Source organism: Erigeron canadensis, chromosome 1 (assembly GCF_010389155.1).
Source record: "Erigeron canadensis isolate Cc75 chromosome 1, C_canadensis_v1, whole genome shotgun sequence".
Classification (NCBI taxonomy): Eukaryota; Viridiplantae; Streptophyta; class Magnoliopsida; order Asterales; family Asteraceae; genus Erigeron; species Erigeron canadensis.
In genome coordinates this window covers 2,450,357-2,468,549 of record NC_057761.1, presented here as the reverse complement: position 1 = coordinate 2,468,549, position 18,193 = coordinate 2,450,357, and the positions used below count along the sequence as shown (strand labels likewise).

General features: G+C 35.2%; 2 protein-coding genes and 1 pseudogene across 2 annotated transcripts; 1 reads left to right on the top strand and 2 right to left on the bottom strand.

Annotated features, from left to right (window-relative positions):
• Positions 1-1,638: 1,638 nt before the first annotated feature.
• Positions 1,639-6,236, bottom strand: LOC122599815 (annotated as a pseudogene).
• A 2,170-nt stretch (positions 6,237-8,406) lies between these two features.
• LOC122584891 (pentatricopeptide repeat-containing protein At1g13040, mitochondrial) lies at positions 8,407-11,637 on the top strand. The gene is made up of 3 exons (XM_043756964.1): positions 8,407-10,140; positions 10,238-10,372; positions 10,907-11,637. The coding sequence occupies exons 1-2, from the start codon at positions 8,580-8,582 to the stop codon at positions 10,240-10,242; spliced, it is 1,566 nt and encodes a 521-aa protein (XP_043612899.1). The 5' UTR covers positions 8,407-8,579; the 3' UTR covers positions 10,243-10,372; positions 10,907-11,637.
• Positions 11,638-12,017: 380 nt separating this feature from the next.
• LOC122584761 (myosin-10) lies at positions 12,018-17,402 on the bottom strand. The gene is made up of 5 exons (XM_043756817.1): positions 15,872-17,402; positions 15,712-15,788; positions 15,257-15,368; positions 14,995-15,111; positions 12,018-13,021 (listed from the first exon to the last, which is right to left on the bottom strand). The coding sequence occupies exons 1-5, from the start codon at positions 17,213-17,215 to the stop codon at positions 12,671-12,673; spliced, it is 2,001 nt and encodes a 666-aa protein (XP_043612752.1). The 5' UTR covers positions 17,216-17,402; the 3' UTR covers positions 12,018-12,670.
• Between the last annotated feature and the right edge of the window lie 791 nt (positions 17,403-18,193).

The following is an 18,193-nucleotide window of genomic DNA, read 5'->3' as shown; positions in this document are numbered from 1 at the left end:
AGTCAACGCCCGATCATAAAACGTTTTTAACTGGTCAAGAAATGATAATAATAGTGAAAAGATGATAGATAGGTGAATATCAATTTCAGAGAAGGAAAAAAAAAGATGGATGATGTGTTTTTTGAAGTAGGGGTAGTTAGATTTGCAGATGAAATGAGATTTGAAGGAGGTGTATGAATATATATGTTAGAAGTTGAACAATTACTTTCTCTATGCCTTGTTATTAATTAAAAAGGTTTCATTATTAAATAAAGTTTGCGGTCGATAGGCTGACTTTGTTATGCTTTTTGACAACTTATGCGAGGGTTCGAATCATCGCACTTTATGTTTTTTATTTTTTATTTTATATACTTGATCCATATCTCATCTTCAACTTATATTAAACTTTGTAAAGTTATTTAAACTATTTCCATCTTTGTTTTCTTTTTATTTTATAATCTCTTTTGATTTGGGACGATTATGTTTTACTTTTTTTTTTTTTTTACATTTAAATATGTATTTATTTATCTATACTCCCTTAATAAGCAAACTACCCCACCCCCTCTTTTAATACCTCTACCTTTAAAATGTCGTTTATGCCCTCGTAATTTACACTACCCTATTTTTTCTCCATCATGCTCATTACATACACATACGTTCATCCGATTTCCGATTTTCTCTCCCTCCCCCCTTCTCTGATTTTCTCCCCCCCATAAACACCATCCACCACCGCCCCAAATACCACCATCCACCGCCACAATCCACCTTCTATGTACACTATCCCCCCATAAACACCATCCACCACCGCCCCAAAAACCACCATCAAACCACCATCCACCGCCGCCGGCTTATTTTTTTTTCTTTTTCATCACCGCCGCCCCACAAACCACCGTCAAACCACGGGCGTTTTTTTCTTATTTCCCGCTGCATCGCGCGGGTACAACGCTAGTTTTTATAAAACTAAATTGAATTTTCTAGTTTCATAAGATTTAAAGTAACAAATATAATTAAATTGTCGGGTCAAATTAACATTATGTCCTCCTAAGGGGTGAGCCACCTGAATTTCTCTGATTTTTATGACACTAAAAATGAAACGAGAAATAGGATCAGCCATTTTGGTGGAGAAAATCCAAGTTCCCCTCATTTTGCACTTAATTAAATTCACTTTATGATCGGCATTATCAAACTATTGCATGCAGATTTCTACATATACGTATATATATTGTGGCAGAGATATCAGATACAAAAATTGATCCAAGTTTGGTGTATCCAACTTTTCCACCTGCCCATGGTCAATCAGGTGCCTCATATTGTATATACCACCAAATTTTGATCGCTTTTTCGCTGATATGAAATCCAAGATCAAACATCACTCTAGCACTATAGGCAGATACTAGTTCAATTAATCGAGCTACAAACTAGTTGGCTTATACACAAATCGTTAACAACAACCACCAACCATGCATCAAATTCCACTACCGCAAAACCATTTGATCAAATCTACAGCTAGCAGTTTCCAAAATGCATTAATCTACAGCTAAAGTATTGTCACTGTTGTAAGATTATAATACTATTCTGATATGAATTAAATGAATATGAATAAAATACTGATCGATACTATCCCTCCAATCTGAGCCATGGTGATATAACACCAGCAAACAATATAAAATATCATGTAGAATCTAAACATATAAAAAAAACTTATATCATCATGTTTCCACCTAATTTGAATTTGAGATTAGACTTAGAATCATGTACAATATATTTACATGTATATTTAACATCATCATCAGAAGGGCACGAGGAATGGGTGGTGAGTGTTGTTTCACTACTACTTTGAGCAGCTACCCCCTTGGGAACCAGCTTCAATCCACACTTTCTAGTAATTTTGTTAAAATGTGGCACTTCAAACTTCACCTCAACGGCAGGGGACGTTGGGTCCCACCATGAAGTGTGTCTCAATAAACTAAATGGCAAATACATCACCCTTGTGCTGTAACGAATCATCAACAGTCTCCTCCTCCTCCCAATACACATCATCATCATCATCATCGTCGTCGTCGTCGTCGTCGTCATCGTCGTCATCGTCAACATCTTGAGAATCACCAACATCATCAACAGTCTCCTCCTCCTCCCAATCATCATCATCATCATCGTCATCTTGAGAATCACCAACATAATCAACAGTCTCCTCCTCCTCCCAATACACATCATCATCATCATCATCTTGAGAATCACCCACTGATGACTTCTCGTCCACGTGCTTCATACTTATAACTGGACGACTAAGATTATCACTTCCATGAGAAGTTACACAGAATAAGAAACCCAAAAAGTGAATGTACCAGTTTTCCGGAAGTTGCATTCTTCTACATGTCCCCCTTCTTACCACATCAGGTTCAAACACCCTTGGAATCTTTGATCCTGATAGTTCTAGGTTCATACATCTGCTTTCAATTGCCATTCCCTATTTAAAATTTATTCTATGTTAGTATTAGTATAAAAGTATAAACATACAAACATAGGCTTGACAACCTTCAAAAACAACTTTATAGCGTAATTAATAACCACAAATATATACCTCAAGCATAGACTCTAATAATCTCTCCCCACCACTTATATACTTTCCCCGTAGTATTGATACTTGACATAACCATTTACAACTTCTATGAGCATCATCTTTGATAACTTCAAGTGAAATGCATCGGTCTGCCTTGAGAATAGCTAGACTTGATGGGAGCTCAGGCAATTCAATAAGAGAGTAGCAGTCACTCACATCAAATAGTTTGAGGCGAGTAAGTCTTGAGAGGCTGAAATATAATCGTCTAAAGCAATTCCCACTTAGATGTAGCTCTTGTAAGCTAGATAACTCACCAACCTCGTTGGGTATTTCTCCATCTTCCAATTCACACCAACTCAGATCCAACTTTCTCAAACCAAGCCCATCTAGATTTTCATTAAATAGATCTTTTGTCATCTTCTCAAATTGGTGGCAACCTTTTAATATAAAAATTTGTAGACCTTTTAAGGCATGAAAGTTGCCGTCTATGCTCTTTAGTTTGGAACAATCTTTCAACTTTAGCGAGCTAAGGTTGGTGCAATATTCTCCGATTGTTAAGGGTAGGTCTTCTATGCCAACTTGATACAAAGATAACTTTACCAGGCTATCCATGTTTGCTTTAATTTCCGGAAACTCAACAAATGCATTGCAAACTTTGATTCGAAGAATCTCCAATTTCTCCATCCCAACAATGGTCGGAAACCTTGTAAGCTTGTCACAATTTCTTACACATACGCGAAGAAGTCTTGAATGATATCCTAGTGGTTGATGAATCTCTTCTAAACTTTCACATCTATCTAGTATCAACTTCTGAAGAAATGGGAGTCCACCAAAATCAGGTGTCCTCACTAGTTCTTCCATGTGAGAGAGTTTCATCACTTTCAACCATGGTAGATACTGATGCATACACAAGTCAAGTTAACCCAAATGTTCACCAATAGTATTGTTAATCTTATGATAAGTATGGCTATAAAAAGATGAAAAAACATTTCCATACGCATACATTGATGTCCATGCGTAAAGTAAAACCTACTTTTTAAATAGAGGATATAGAGGTTAAAAACTAAAAAGGCAACTCTTTCGTATTCATGTTCCTACTAAAAGAGGGACACAGAAGCACATCCATTCTATGGTACAAATTACAAAAGCAACTCTGTGGTATAAAAGACAAACATATGTATACACATTATTATAGTGTTCAAATCTAGTGAGAACACCCTTAAAATAAAGTTTTTGAGTGTTCTCACGTTGTTCTCATTTTAAAGGTGTTCTCATTGCAAAACCACCCTATATATATATATATATATGCTACTGCTAAGTAGTTTTTTATTGGATGTTTGATTTGTCCCTCTAATTATTTTGTGAAGGGAAACCTAATAGAGTGTAAAACGTTGTACTATGTTGTTATATATAACGAATTTGTTAACATATATAAAAAAAAACATTGAACCATGGATCATATGCACTACCTTTTATGAATATGAAAGGAACAACTTAAGTACCTTATAACCCTTCCAAAGTTCTTTTTGCAAGCTTCTAGTCATTTTTAAAACAATAAGCTTCCTTGGTTGAAAAGTTTCAGGGAATAGACTTGAAGGATAACCATCCCATTCTATATACCTCAACTCATTTGAAAGAAAACTAGGCCCATCATCAAACAAAGAAGTAGTAACCTTAAGAAATCTTAGTCTCTTCATGTTTGAAACATGCATAATGAAGTTGAATGGAAGATAATTCCCATCATCATAGTCATCATGATAACATTGTATGGCTTCAATCGTATCATTTTCCTGCAATAAAGGGAAAATTAAGATGGGTTTGAAGTCTTATCGATATGTGTGTGCAATAAAGGGAAAATAAAGATGGGTTTGAAGACTCATCGATATGTGTATGTATCATTCAGTATGCATCTTTAAGAGCTAATGTAATAGTTACCATTGTTGCATTTGTGGAACATATATCTTCAACATCTTCTTTTCTCCAAACCCTACTATATTTTTCAGGATTTTTGGGATATTGCCCTCTAACAATGTAATGTGCCATTTCTTGAACAAGATCATGCATATGAAAGGCACCATACTTTACAGTGATGAGAGCCTTTTGTATCAGCACCTTTACCCCTATAGCTGGGTATAAACCACATGCATCAAGTATCTCCATTGCCTCATTTTTTATCTCCCCCCCGTGGAAACATGCAATATCCAAAAATAACTCTTTTTCCACATCTTTAAGTCCATCATAGCTGATTTTGAGCTTTTCTACAATACCCATTTCTGGAAAATATTTTAGTCTATCCAATGTACTTAGCCACTCATCCTTGTCTTTATCATACAAAAAAGAACCCAAAACGATCAGGGCTAAGGGGAGCCGAGCAGCATAAGTAACAATATGTTGTGAAAGCATCATATAATCTTCTACAGGTGTATTCTCATTATATGCACGCTTATTAAAGAGTTGAACAGCTTCTTGATGCGACAATAAACTAATTGCATAGACTGCGTCTACAAATTTGTGAGTTTTTAGCAAATGTTGATCCCTAGTTGTAATTATTAAGCGACTCCCATCACCAAACCAATTTTGACATCCAGCTAATGCTTCGAGTTGGTCAAGATGATCGACATCGTCAAGAACAATCAGTACTTTTCTATGACATAACATTTGTTTAATTTTATACTTTCCTAATTCAACACTCTCAACTTGCATTTGTTTATCAAAAACAGTTGAGAGAATCTTTTCCTGCAAACTTTGTAAACCATATTGTTTGGTTTTGTCTCATATATCGCCAACAAAGCAACAACCATCAAATTCGTGAGAAAATTTCCTATAAAGACAAGTAGCAAGAGTGGTCTTACCAGCACCTCCAAGCCCCCATATCCCAACCATCCGCACACCACCCCACCCAATTCTTGATAGTGATTTCAACTGTTTCAATCGTATACCCATTCCAATGAGGTTTTCATCCTCGTCTGTTGAATCTGAAGATGACAACTTATCTAAAATGGAACCAACAATCTCTTGGATACATCTTGCTTCATGCCTGCACGTACATTGGAAGTGTAATTTCACATTCATAACATAGTTTAATAAGAAGTGATTTACACAAACACAATGAAGAAAAGATTACCCATTGGCGACGTGCTTGGTTTCCAATCCAGCAATATTAGTTGCATCAACAAGTGCTTTTTTCCATGATTCAACTTTGTTATTGTTGATTTCTGACAACTCGTGTTTGGCAAATGCTTCTCCGTATTTCCTCTTTTGATTTCTAACTTCAGAGGGTTCCACATGATAGAATATGGGCATAACAAGTTGCCCTATCTCACTATTTTTGCATTTCATAATATGTACAAGCTCATTCAAACACCACGAAGAATCGACATAGTTTTCAGAAAATATTACGACTAAAATCTTGGATGTTTCTATAGCTTTCATAAGGGATGGACCAATGGTATCACCCAGTGAAAGTTTAAAATCATCCTTGTAAGTAAGGATTCCATGTTGTTGAAGAGCATAGTAGAGATGGTCAACAAAGGTCTTGCGAGTATCTTCACCTCTAAAATTGAGAAACACATCATACTTCCAACTCTCAGAAGATGATGAAGATGAAGATGCCATTCTTATTGTTGTTGTTGTTGTTATGTGTTTGGAATGGTTCAAAGAATAAAAGATAGATGCGGTGGTTGAAGTAATTAATCAGCAGAATGAAAGAAATTCATCAACAAGAATTGGACATGTTGTAGTTCGAAGATATTACATATTGTCCGAATTTTCAACCAAGTCATTTCACATTTAATTTCTCGAAAGTATGGAGGAAATTTCATTAGACATTAATATGCAATGATATATTTAATGTAGAGCTGAGCCTACACTTTCTTTTTTCCAATACACAACCAAATGTTTGACTTTTGTGGAGAGATATTATCTTTTAATTTGTTTTGTGTCTAGATGAAAAAACCAGTCATTTGTACAAAACAACTAATAAAAATATCTATTCATAAATTGTAGGTGTAATGCATATGAAGTTGGGAAAAAGAATAAAGATAAAGTGATTTACCCTGTCCTAGTTTACTTTAACATCTCTTTTAAGACAAAACTCACAATTTTCACTATCATTGTTGCAGAAATTCAGTAAACAAGAATAAAAACCAGATCAGAAATTTCTGAAGGTTGTTGCTTTCATATAGAATTAAGTTGGTGGTTCACCCTAAAGTATTCAATAACGTACAACCAGAGATTGAGAATGTTTTGTGTGTTTTATTTAAGAGAAGAACTAGAGAAAAAGAATATGATCGTCAATGAAAAAGATGAGGTGATATATGCCTTAGGCCCATAAACAGCCTTTTAGGCCGTTAATATAATAGGTTTTCAAGTTGTCAAATTTAGTACTTCTTAAGTTTTAAAAATTTATTTTTGGAGAGATTTTGACCATAACAACTTAATGGAAATATAAGCCAGGGATTATTGCCCCTTGGACCCCGCCCGTAAAGGGGCGCTGCCCCGACCCCCGTTTTCCCCTAAGATCATAATAAATTCAATTAATCGTGCACTTTGCACCTAAAACCTATATGATTTCTTATTATAACGACAACGATCAAACAAGTTTTTTCAATTACACTAAAATATATAACAATCATGGTACCATAAGTTTGTTTATCCAATCAACCTCAGAAGCCAATACTAAAAAAGTTTGACTTTTTTGTTGTTGTTCCTTGTTAGGTCTTACCCAATCATACTATTTTTTCACTTTATTCTCAATGACATATTAGCGTCATATTATCTTTTTTTTTTCCACTTTATATTCAGAAAATATCACTATTAATCATCCTTTTTATATTTATAAGATTAATATAAAAAGAAAAACAAACAAACACATTTTGTTGTATCATTGGCCGAAATACTAAAGACCCGACCCGACCCCAACCTCACCCTCTTTCTTTCACACATTTTCTTCCCAGAAAATGTCTCTTTCTCAGAAAGAATAACTCAAAAAAAGTATGTCAACCTTGTGTTCCGAGAACACGCTCAAAAATTTAGTTTGGGAATGGCCTTAATTTTCTTTTTCTATGAACAGCCAACTCACATAATCTTTAATATTTTTTTTATAGAGTGACCCATTGACAAAAGTTCACTGCTTAGGTACAGCCCCCAGAACCCTTAGCGCCGAAGTTACCCCCTGATGTGGAGAAAACCCAATAAACAGTCTGTTTGTAGACACGACGAAGAAATTATTGGTAGAGTTCGTTTGCCTCAATGATTAAACCTTGGCCTCCAAGAGGCGGGCCGCACGGGTCTCTTAAATTATGCTAACAAAATGGAGATGTGACGATGTGTTAGATAGACAATACAAAACCGACAATGTTAGCCACTATCACCCTTTGTCACATACTAACTGAAATTTACAAGCTTTATTTTATATTTAATCTAGACCATAAATGATTTTTCTTCGAGAAATCATTAATCATCACTCATTGTGGATATTTTTAAGTCTTCCAAGAAAAATAAAGAATACGTAAAAATGTCAATGGTTGGTGGCTCATTGGTAAAATATTTGACGTTGAAGAAATCCACTAAGCTTCGAATCCCATACATAGTTGGAGCTTCACATATTTTTCAATTAGATGCTAATGTGGTATTTCGAAAAAACTACTAATCTCTGACTCGTTTGAAAAAAAAATGTTTAAATATAAATCAAGATATATGAAAAAGGCCTAAAAAGTAAAAACACAAAGAAGCCCATATTTCATAACCCAAACAATTTCAAATAACTGGACTCAGGCCCTAAAGTCCATCCACATCTCTCTTCTCTCCCCCCCTCTCTCTCTCTCAAGTTCGCCGTCTGCTTTCGCGGCCGACCATCACCTTCCTCTGTATCTATACATTTGTATCTATAGTCAATCCGCTAAACCCCACATTACAAAATCCTTTCTTTCCACACTTCAAAATCTATCAAGCTTTGATCTTTTTCATGTTTTCTTAAAATTAAGCTATAAATTTAATCTGGGTGTTGATGATATGTATATCTTGAGATACCCAGTTGGATATGTTTAGAGGAGCTCTTGGTAAAACTAGGCTCATATATCGCTCCCTTATTTCTAACTACGTTAAAACTGGTCTTATTGATAAAGCACTCCAAGTGTTTGATGAAATGTCTCACTCAAATTGCAGAGTTTTTAGCATCGATTATAACCGTATTATTGGTGTTTTAGTTGCCCATTCTCGTTTTGAGTTGGTTGAATTGTATTATGATACCATGTTTACAAAAGGGTATTCGTTAAATTCGTTTACTTATTCGAGGTTTATCTGTGGTTTATGTAAAGTTAAAGACTTAACATTAATTAATAAGCTTTTTAGTGATATGGATAGGTTAGGTGTTGTTCCCGATATGTGGGCGTATAATATGTATTTGAATGTTTTGTGTTCCGAGTGTTTGGTAGATATCGCTTTGAAAGTGTTGCACAGTATGCCTGAGAATGGGAGAATGCCGGATGTCGTTAGTTATACTACGGTTATTAGTGGGTTAATGCAAGCTGGGAGAGTTGACGAGGCTGTTGAAATGTGGCAAATGATGTTTGTGAAAGGTTTGAGACCCGATGCTAATGCTTGTAGAGCGCTTGTATTGGGGTTATGTGGTGTTGGGAAAGTTGATTTGGCTTATGAGTTGACAGTAGGTGTGATGAAACTTGATTTTAGTACGACGGTTTATAATGTTCTTATTTGTGGGTTTTGTAAAGCTAATCGGCTTGATAAAGCACAATCCATTATGAGCTTTATGAGAAAGAATGGGTGCCCGCCTGATTTGGTTACTTATAATGTGTTGTTGAATTATTGTTGTGACAAGGTGATGTTGGATGAAGCTGAAAAGCTGATTCGTGTAATGGAACGGAATGGATTGAAACCGGATAGTTATAGTTATAACCAAGTTATTAAAGGTTTCTGTAAGGCTAATCTTATTGAAAAGGCATATAGATTAATGGTAAGAAAGATGGAAATGAAAGGTGTGGTTGATGTTGTATCATATAACACAATAATTAGAGCACTCTGCAAGGGTTCTCGGGTAAAAGGGGCGTACGAATTATATGAAGAAATGGGTCACCAAGGTATTCTTCCTGATATTGTTACATTTACCATCCTTATAAAAGCTTTTCTTAATGACGGTAATTCAAATATGGCAAAAACGCTTCTGGACAAGATGACAGAGATGGGTTTGGTACCTGATCGTGTATTGTATACAACTATTGTTGATCATATGTGTAAAACAGGAAACATATCGATGGCTCATACCATCTTTTGTGATATGGTAGAGCAGAAAATCGCTCCGGATGTTATCTCTTACAATGCTATTATTAGTGGATTTTGTAAGGCTTCTAGGGTTAGTGAAGCCATGAATCTTTTTGAGCAGATGAAAACTGAAGGTTTGTATCCAGATGAAGTGACCTATAAACTGATTATTGGGGGACTTGTATTCGAAAAGAAGCTCTCGTTGGCTTGTATGGTATGGGACCAGATGATGGATAAGGGTTTTACTCTTGATAGAGATATTTCAGAGACTCTTATTAATGCAATCCATTCGGAAGATGCACCTGGCATAGTTACAGAAAAAGGTTTGTGTATATTTAGACATTTAGTTATCTTGGATCCATCAATTTACATGCCAATTTTAGATATTAGATCACGTTAATCATTTACATGAAATGCCAGGTTGAAATATATTATAATATGATACAAGCTTTCTAATGAGTGGTTAACCATCAGCATACATTCCCTCTCTGGAGTCGGCTTTGGTGCGACCGTTATCTTTTCATTGAACTTTAAACTGCATACCAAAGCATCCAGGTTATAACTTCATCTATCAACTCTTTGTTTGCAACTTATATATGTAGTTTTTGTCTTCAGGATAGAAATGAAAGTTAAAATTCAAGAGTCAGTAGTTCATGCTTGTAATTGAATCAAGGCTAGTCATAAAACATTTTGGCACAGAGGATAGGTCTAGCTGTAACTGACTATACTCAAGTTCAAATATCTTTAGTCTCATGCTAGGATGGTGTTAGGCATTTTTTTATTAAAAGTTTATTGTGCATGTGTTTATACAATGTCCAGATTACTAGATTAGATCCAGGATATCCAAAATTTGGCCATAGATGTATCTACTTTAAGTTAGGCTAATGAATATGACTTTAAGTTTTAAATCCAGTTCAACGACAGAATGTTCTTTTAGGTAGTTGCTATCCAGATCTTATAACTTGTCCCTGCTATGTTTTGATGTATCCGATCTGACTATCCGTTTTTGAACAGCATTACAAGTCTTGACTATTTTTAGTATGCATCAGGTGCTCATTAAGGGTTTTTTTCTTTCTAAAAAATGTTCAGGAGAAGAGAATTCTTCATGAAATGATTGCTTAGACTATCTCCGATCCAGTTACCGTCTTTAATGGTTCCGCCGCAACCCCCTTATAACCCCTTATTTGCCACTGTCCTTATCCTTGCTTCATAAGGTTCCAACATTTTAATAATCAGCCCCCACCCGGGAAAATCCAAACCAAGCGCCTTAGCAAGACAATCAATCTTTGAAGGAGCTAATTGCTTGCTGCTTCATGTACAGAATGCCGGAACCTCTATCAGTATCAAGGAAGACTCTATGAGCTTAGGGATGTTATATTGTTATTAACAAAGTTCTGTCTTTAAGAACACACATAAATTAATATACAAAGCAAGTTGAATACCCGTAGTATTTAAGGCTATGCTTTATAAGACTTTCAAGTAGGAAGTTATCTTGGATCATCATATTTGACAGTCATCTGCAGATTCCGAAAACAAAAGTCAAAAGATACGAGTTATAAAAATGTTGATAAAATCATTTGGAGGGAATAGCACTTGGAAGTACTTTACCATTACGTTTGATCTTCTAAAGTTTCTGAGATTTAATCTGCCGCTCATGAGTTCGAATAGCATCGATTAATTGTACTAGGTCTTCTTTGTGCTTAAAAGGTGAACCCCATGATGTATTTTTGGTTTATGAATGCTGTATGGGTAAAAGCCTCCTGCTAAATGAGGCTTTAGAGGATTGTTATTTTTATTCAGAGTTCTTAGAAGTTGTCTCATTTTAGTCTTCTATCTGAAACAGATGCAGTACATTTCTTAGAACTTGTTCGTGAAAACTGGCTTTTTATTAAAATAAATTAAAATATAAATATAAATTATTTAAACAAAATTGTTTTTATACAAAAAAAAAATACATAGTGCTCTAAGTTTGCAAATAAAATGGCAACCACACTTCTGAGTTCTGACAATGAAATGTAGATACTGAACGTATTTATCTGTGAACAATTTTTAAAATCAATGCATTTGTTATTTATCAGGCTTAAAATAAAATATGTACAGTACAATAAATTAACACACTTCTGTTGAAGTTCTGGTACTAATTAAAGGATCTCCCCACAATATAGCGAGAAAAAAATGAGTTTAAAAAAGCTGCTATATATAACACAGGCACAAATAACTTCATATAAGTTGATTCAATTCCAAGTCATTTACAAATGGTGTTATATGAGATGTTATCTTTGATACAGAGAAAAACACCTAAAATCACACACTTCTGTCTGAAATCTGGTCACAAAACCAGTACTATTCAACATTCGACTTTTTGTATACTGTACAATAAATTCACAACAGTAAATACTGTCTACAAGGAAGCCTCTGAAAATTTGTAAAACTCTATCATTTTTAGTGTATGGAGAAATAGAGGGTGAATTGTGGTTGATAAACAGCATATTTTGGCCAGTTCTATGCAGGGGAATATGTCATTCTTTACATATAAAAAGGATTCCGCTTTCAAATGGTTTACATGCGAGTTAACCTTCCAAGTAAATAGGCTTTTAACACCATAAAAAAAGAGTCGACATGGTCAAAATTTCAAAACCATCGACATGCCACGTCGTCCGTCATATTTAACCATGTAAGCATTCCCAAATCCGAATCCAAAATTTTGAAAGTCGGATCATTTTTAACACGAACATGTATGTTAGGTCCTTTTTTTAGGTAGACAATATTCCCCTAAATAGAGAAGGAACCAACCTATGTTACCATTTTTACACGATTCACCCCCCAAAAAAAAGACCAGAAGCACAAACTATATTAGAGAAGAGGTTCAGAAAGCTCCATTTCATTAGAACTACTTGGATGTGTGTCTGGCTGGCGGGGTCCTATAGGATCCAGACCAAGCAATTGCCAAGGCCAGCACATGTATCGAGGCCGGTTTCTGTTGCTCAAGATTTTCCGTGAGTCGAGTTGTTCAAGTTGACTAGTCAACTCTTCCACTCTTTCCCTCAAACGACTAGCCCTCGTGTCTGCCAATTTCAATGATGACTCAGCTGCGTCTCTAGCAGCCATGGCAGCCGCAGCAGTTTCCTCTTTGAATTTCAGCTTTTTTTCTGATTCTATCACAGCCTGTTTTGCTTCTTCCAGTTCTTGGCGTATGGTTGATACCTGCAGATATTTTAGGAAATTATTTAACGGGGTGTTTAAGTGCGCATTTCATCACCGATTATGTAATAATGTGTATTAAAATCAACCAGTTATAAAGCAGGCTACAAAAGATAGAGTTTGGATGTGCTACTGCAGAAGATAATCAGTTGTTCGAATGTTTGACAGTTTTAGTTTCGAGGAGCTAATAATTTTTAGAATAACTAGAAAGGCATTTTGTATGGGTGTTTGGAAGATTCTTCATGTTTTTGGAAAATGATATGTAAAAGGTCTAAATATGCATTCTTGCGAAAACTGAGAGATGTCCTATGAAATTGAATTGAAACTGCGAATATCTCATAAATTATAATTGAATACAAGGAAAATATATAATTGGTAATCTGATTGTCATCGCATATATGAAACTTCCGAAACTTGCAAGCAATTAAAATAATCTTTTTGAAAAGCTTAGAGATAATGCCATCAAGTGTAACCAAATATGCCAAAATGGTTATATAGTATAGTGACCTACTCGGGTGTTCAATCAATGTAAGTAACTTTGAATTTTGTGCAATCAATGTAAGGACCTTTTTATTTGGGTCAATTAATGTAATGACCTATGTATTTTTTTGTTTAAACAATCTAAGGTCCTTAAATATTTTACATTGTTTGAACAACACACATAGGTTCTTACTTTAATTGAATGCCCGAGTAGGTCACTACACAACATAACTATTTTAGCATAGTTGGTTACACTCCAGTGCCATTATCACAAAAGCTTACGTCTTGATTAGATTGGTAGGTATCTAGGTCCATTAATACTTAGTGGTTCGCAAGGCATGTCTTGTGAGTGGTCCATTAAAATAATCCATTAACACATGTTCCAATATGTAACTTTTGTCTGACATTAATTACATTAACCAAATGTATAAACCCTTCACCCAAAAATATCAAATAATAATAAGTAGAATCGTTTATTCAAACATTATAATATATATAGCATTTGACTTGGTAAAATATACATGAAAACTGCTCTTAAAATTAACAAATTATGGGAATCTCATAGATCAAATCAAAGATAATATGTAATGATCAAGCTAATGGGTAAATAGGTAGAGCCACACTTAATCCTTACTCCAAAATATGAGGATTAATCTGGAATATTTAGAATATGTGCTATCTAAATATGGGACTCAGCTTAGCTGCTTAATAACAAACGAAATCATTTTAATTTCTTATAACTTTGCGACAAGTTCTATCTTGTGGTGTCCCATCTTCCATTAAACCAAAACTTATTTAAACACAAACAAATGAAGAAAAAGGTTTTAGCATCTAGTGTCATCATGAATGGCTCATAGGAAAAGACAGCGTGCTCATAACCAAAGCAGGCACAATATAGTTATGATTCAATCATACTATCATTAGTATGCCTGCTTTGGTTATGTATGTCGATCCGCAATCCATGAAATGTGTGTGATTTGCAAATCAACTTACGAATCTATAGCTATACTTCTAAATGACTTAGTCGAACAATTACTAGGACATTAACTACTAACATCTACAGAAATATGTGTGATTTTCAAATCAACTTACGAATTGATAGCTAGGCTTCTAAATGATTTAGTTGAACAATAAATAGCACATTAACTACCAGCACCTACAGATAAAATTCAACAAATTCTCCATTGAAATCAAGTATCAGAAAATAGGCTGAGGATCGATTATTTATTATCATGTTTTCTTTCTAAACAAACTAATTCCCAAAATTAAGTTACGGTCCAAACTGCAGAATGGAGCTATTTAATGGATTTCCAGTAGTCATTGCACTAGGTTTCTGAGTGACATGCAAGCTAGATTGATGCATGGGACTAAATTTTCCCCTTGATCACCATAACTCATCTATGTATGTATACGCAGGAATAACTAATACTATTCAGTGCATGATCACCTGTGTATATCTCATAATCTTAAGAATAAACGACTTTGAGTGAGTATACCTGTGCTATATACTCTTGTTCCACAGCTTTGCCTGCTGCAGCTTCTTGTTGTGCAGCCACTTTCCATCTTGTGATCTCCTCTTCAGCTGCAGCAATGTCCATCATAAGCCCTTCAACCTAGAACACATAAAAGTAGCAATATATTAATCAAAATTTACTTCAGATATCAACAGCAACCAAAGAAGATATAAATAAACTACAGCATTAAATTTTGAAGCAAAACTTCTTAACTTAGATTGTTCACGCGGATACAGTAACTTACGTTTTCATTAGCCACTCTTTCCTTTTCTTCGAGTTCCTCTACCTGTTGTTTCTTTTGCAAAAGCTCCTTAGCTTGGGCTTCAACATGTTCCTTGAGTAAACTTGACTCCGCCCTTGATTACATATAGCATCCAAATACACCACAGTTAGCAAACATTTGAAGCAACTTACATAAATATACACATACACACAAACATAAAGGTGGAGTGTCAGATCATTGCAGTTATACCATTATACACACAGCCGTACAAGACCAAGGTACAAAATATTTCCCAAAAATTACTTGGATTTGTTTAATTGCAATCATCTGAGCAACTTCCATTATCGGTGATATATGTAGCACAAATTCGAATCACACTTTACATATATCATCTACATTCAGCACTAAAGAGACTCTTCAAAAAACTAACACAGGAATCATTCATCATGGTACATTAAAGATGAAACTATAGATACCTTAGTTCATCAACAGTATGCTGCAGTTCAATTATCTCAAGCTGAGACTGTTTTATGATGTTTTCAAGAGCACCAGCCTGCACAACGCAGATAGAATTTCAAGTCAAGAAACTTTAAGTTAGAAGAGATATCTATGTGAATATCACCAAAAGACACACACCAAAGTATATATTTCATCATCCTCTGATTCCACATTACCATCCTTGTTACTCGAACCTGTAACTTTTTCATCCCCTGTATGCTTGCTAAACTCATAATTTATCCCAGATTCTCTTAATCCATTCTCTGCTACTTTAAACAGCTCATTGGTCTTTGAAGATAGATCAGCCGACATTCTTCTTGTCAAAGCACTCCTGAGTAACGACCCAATATGCTCTTTCTCCTTTACTAACTGAGTGACTGATTCGTTCAGATTTTTAACTTCACGACTTCTCTCGACAACCAAATCCCTTGTTTTCTCCATAACCATTACACTCAATTCATTAATTGTCTCCAACCCAGCTAAAGAAGCACGAATATTCTCCTCCAGATCCGTTTCTTGCGGAAGAAACATAGAATCTGATAAATCCGACTGCTCTTTCTTATCACCGTCAATTATCTTAATCACACAACATATCCGATCATGAATCTTAGATACATAACTTAACTGATCAACAAGTAATGGCCTTTGAGAATCCATCCGTGACTCCAAAACCCTCAACTTATCCCCATACTCACTCACTAAATCCTGCTTCTCCTTCAACTCCCTTTCCAATGCCACAACCATCCCATCTTTCTCCTCCATCGATTTTTCCAACTCTTCAACAACAGACGCTTTCTTCCCCACCTCATCTCTAAGCCCACCAATCGTAGCTTCAAGCTCCGACACCTCAATCGCAATCTCATAATTCCGTTGTTCCATTTGCTCCCTAGCCTCATTTCTACCCTTGGCAGTCAACTCAATCTGCCTAACAAGCTCCTCAACGATCTCATTCGTCCTTTTAATCACTCCATACGCAACTGCAGGCAATCCAGTATACTTCTGCGACCTCGGCAATCCACCAGCCATAAAATTCTTATAACTACTAACCTTCCCCGAAATCTTATCAATTCCAGTAACCAACATCTGTGCAGCATTTTCGATTTCCGACCTACACGAATCCTTAACCTTCATTATTTCCTCTATTTTTTTCCCAAATTCCTCCCTTTCCTTCAATAACTCATCTCTTTCCTTCACAACCTCATCGAAATCCGCCGTCAACTTCTCGTTCGATTTCGAAACTTCATCTTTCTTCTTAATCATCTCATGCGCCCAACCTTTCAATCTATCAAGCTTCACCTGCAACTCCGATTTCGACTTCTCGACCTCCTCTCTCGCTTGCCGTTCCCGCTCCACCTCCGCCGCAAGCCTCTCCACCTCCGCCGCCACCGACGCCGTGCCACTTCCGATCACAATCGGTACCGGAGGACTATCTTCTTCGTCCACGTCACTCAAAACGGCGTCGTTTTCATCTCCATCCGCCATCGAATTAATCAAACAATAAGTAAGACCTAAAATTGACTAAATTAACCGATCAATTAATCGCGTAACGGTTCGATCATGAAAAGTTAAATAGATTGAAATTTACTGCTGTAATTAAATGATTATTTTGCTGTTGTAATAATTGAATTGTGATCGATTGTGTGTGTGTGATTGAATGAATGAAGTGGAGATGATAATAAAGTTAGGGTTTTGAGAATGAAGAAATTGGAGTTTACTTTATTAAGAAACAAACAAAGATGTTCGTTGTTAACGGAGCTTTCCTAATCATTGGCTTTATTTTTTACTTTAATGATAATTAACTTTTACCGTAACTTTTACGATTAAGGAATTGGGAAATGTACCGAATATCAATACACAAAAATTTCAGTTTTGGAATTGGGTGGAATATATAGATATATATATATATAAAAGTTTTCCAACTAATATGTAGATGGATATCACTAAAACAATGATGATTCTCTTTTAAAACAATCATATTCTGAATAAAACCTAAAACAAATGTATATAACAAAATATTTGTTCGAATATTACGTAAAATAAATAAAATAATCATTTATTTAATTAATGAATTTTGTATAACTGTTTGATGTCGATAACTTATATATTTTGGTTTCGTTACCGATACATTAGTTTATATATTGTTTATAGGCAGGTGTTTGAGAATCTTCGTGTACTTTGTAAATCCTAATGTATCAGTTTTTTATTTTTAGATGATCCAATAATCAAAATTTTATTATTTGTTTTAACTTAATATAACAATTACTAACCAACCAACTTGTCAACTTGCCTACCTAATTAACATGCGTGACAAAAAACCAACCTAAACCTAACAAAGTAATAACGGGTTATCGGGTTGTTGGGCCATTTTCGGGTCACTTATGTCAAACGGGTTGAAAGGTTGCCAACTTGGTGAGTTGGTGTTAATTAAAGAGTTTTGTTAATAACAGTCCTAAGGCTGTC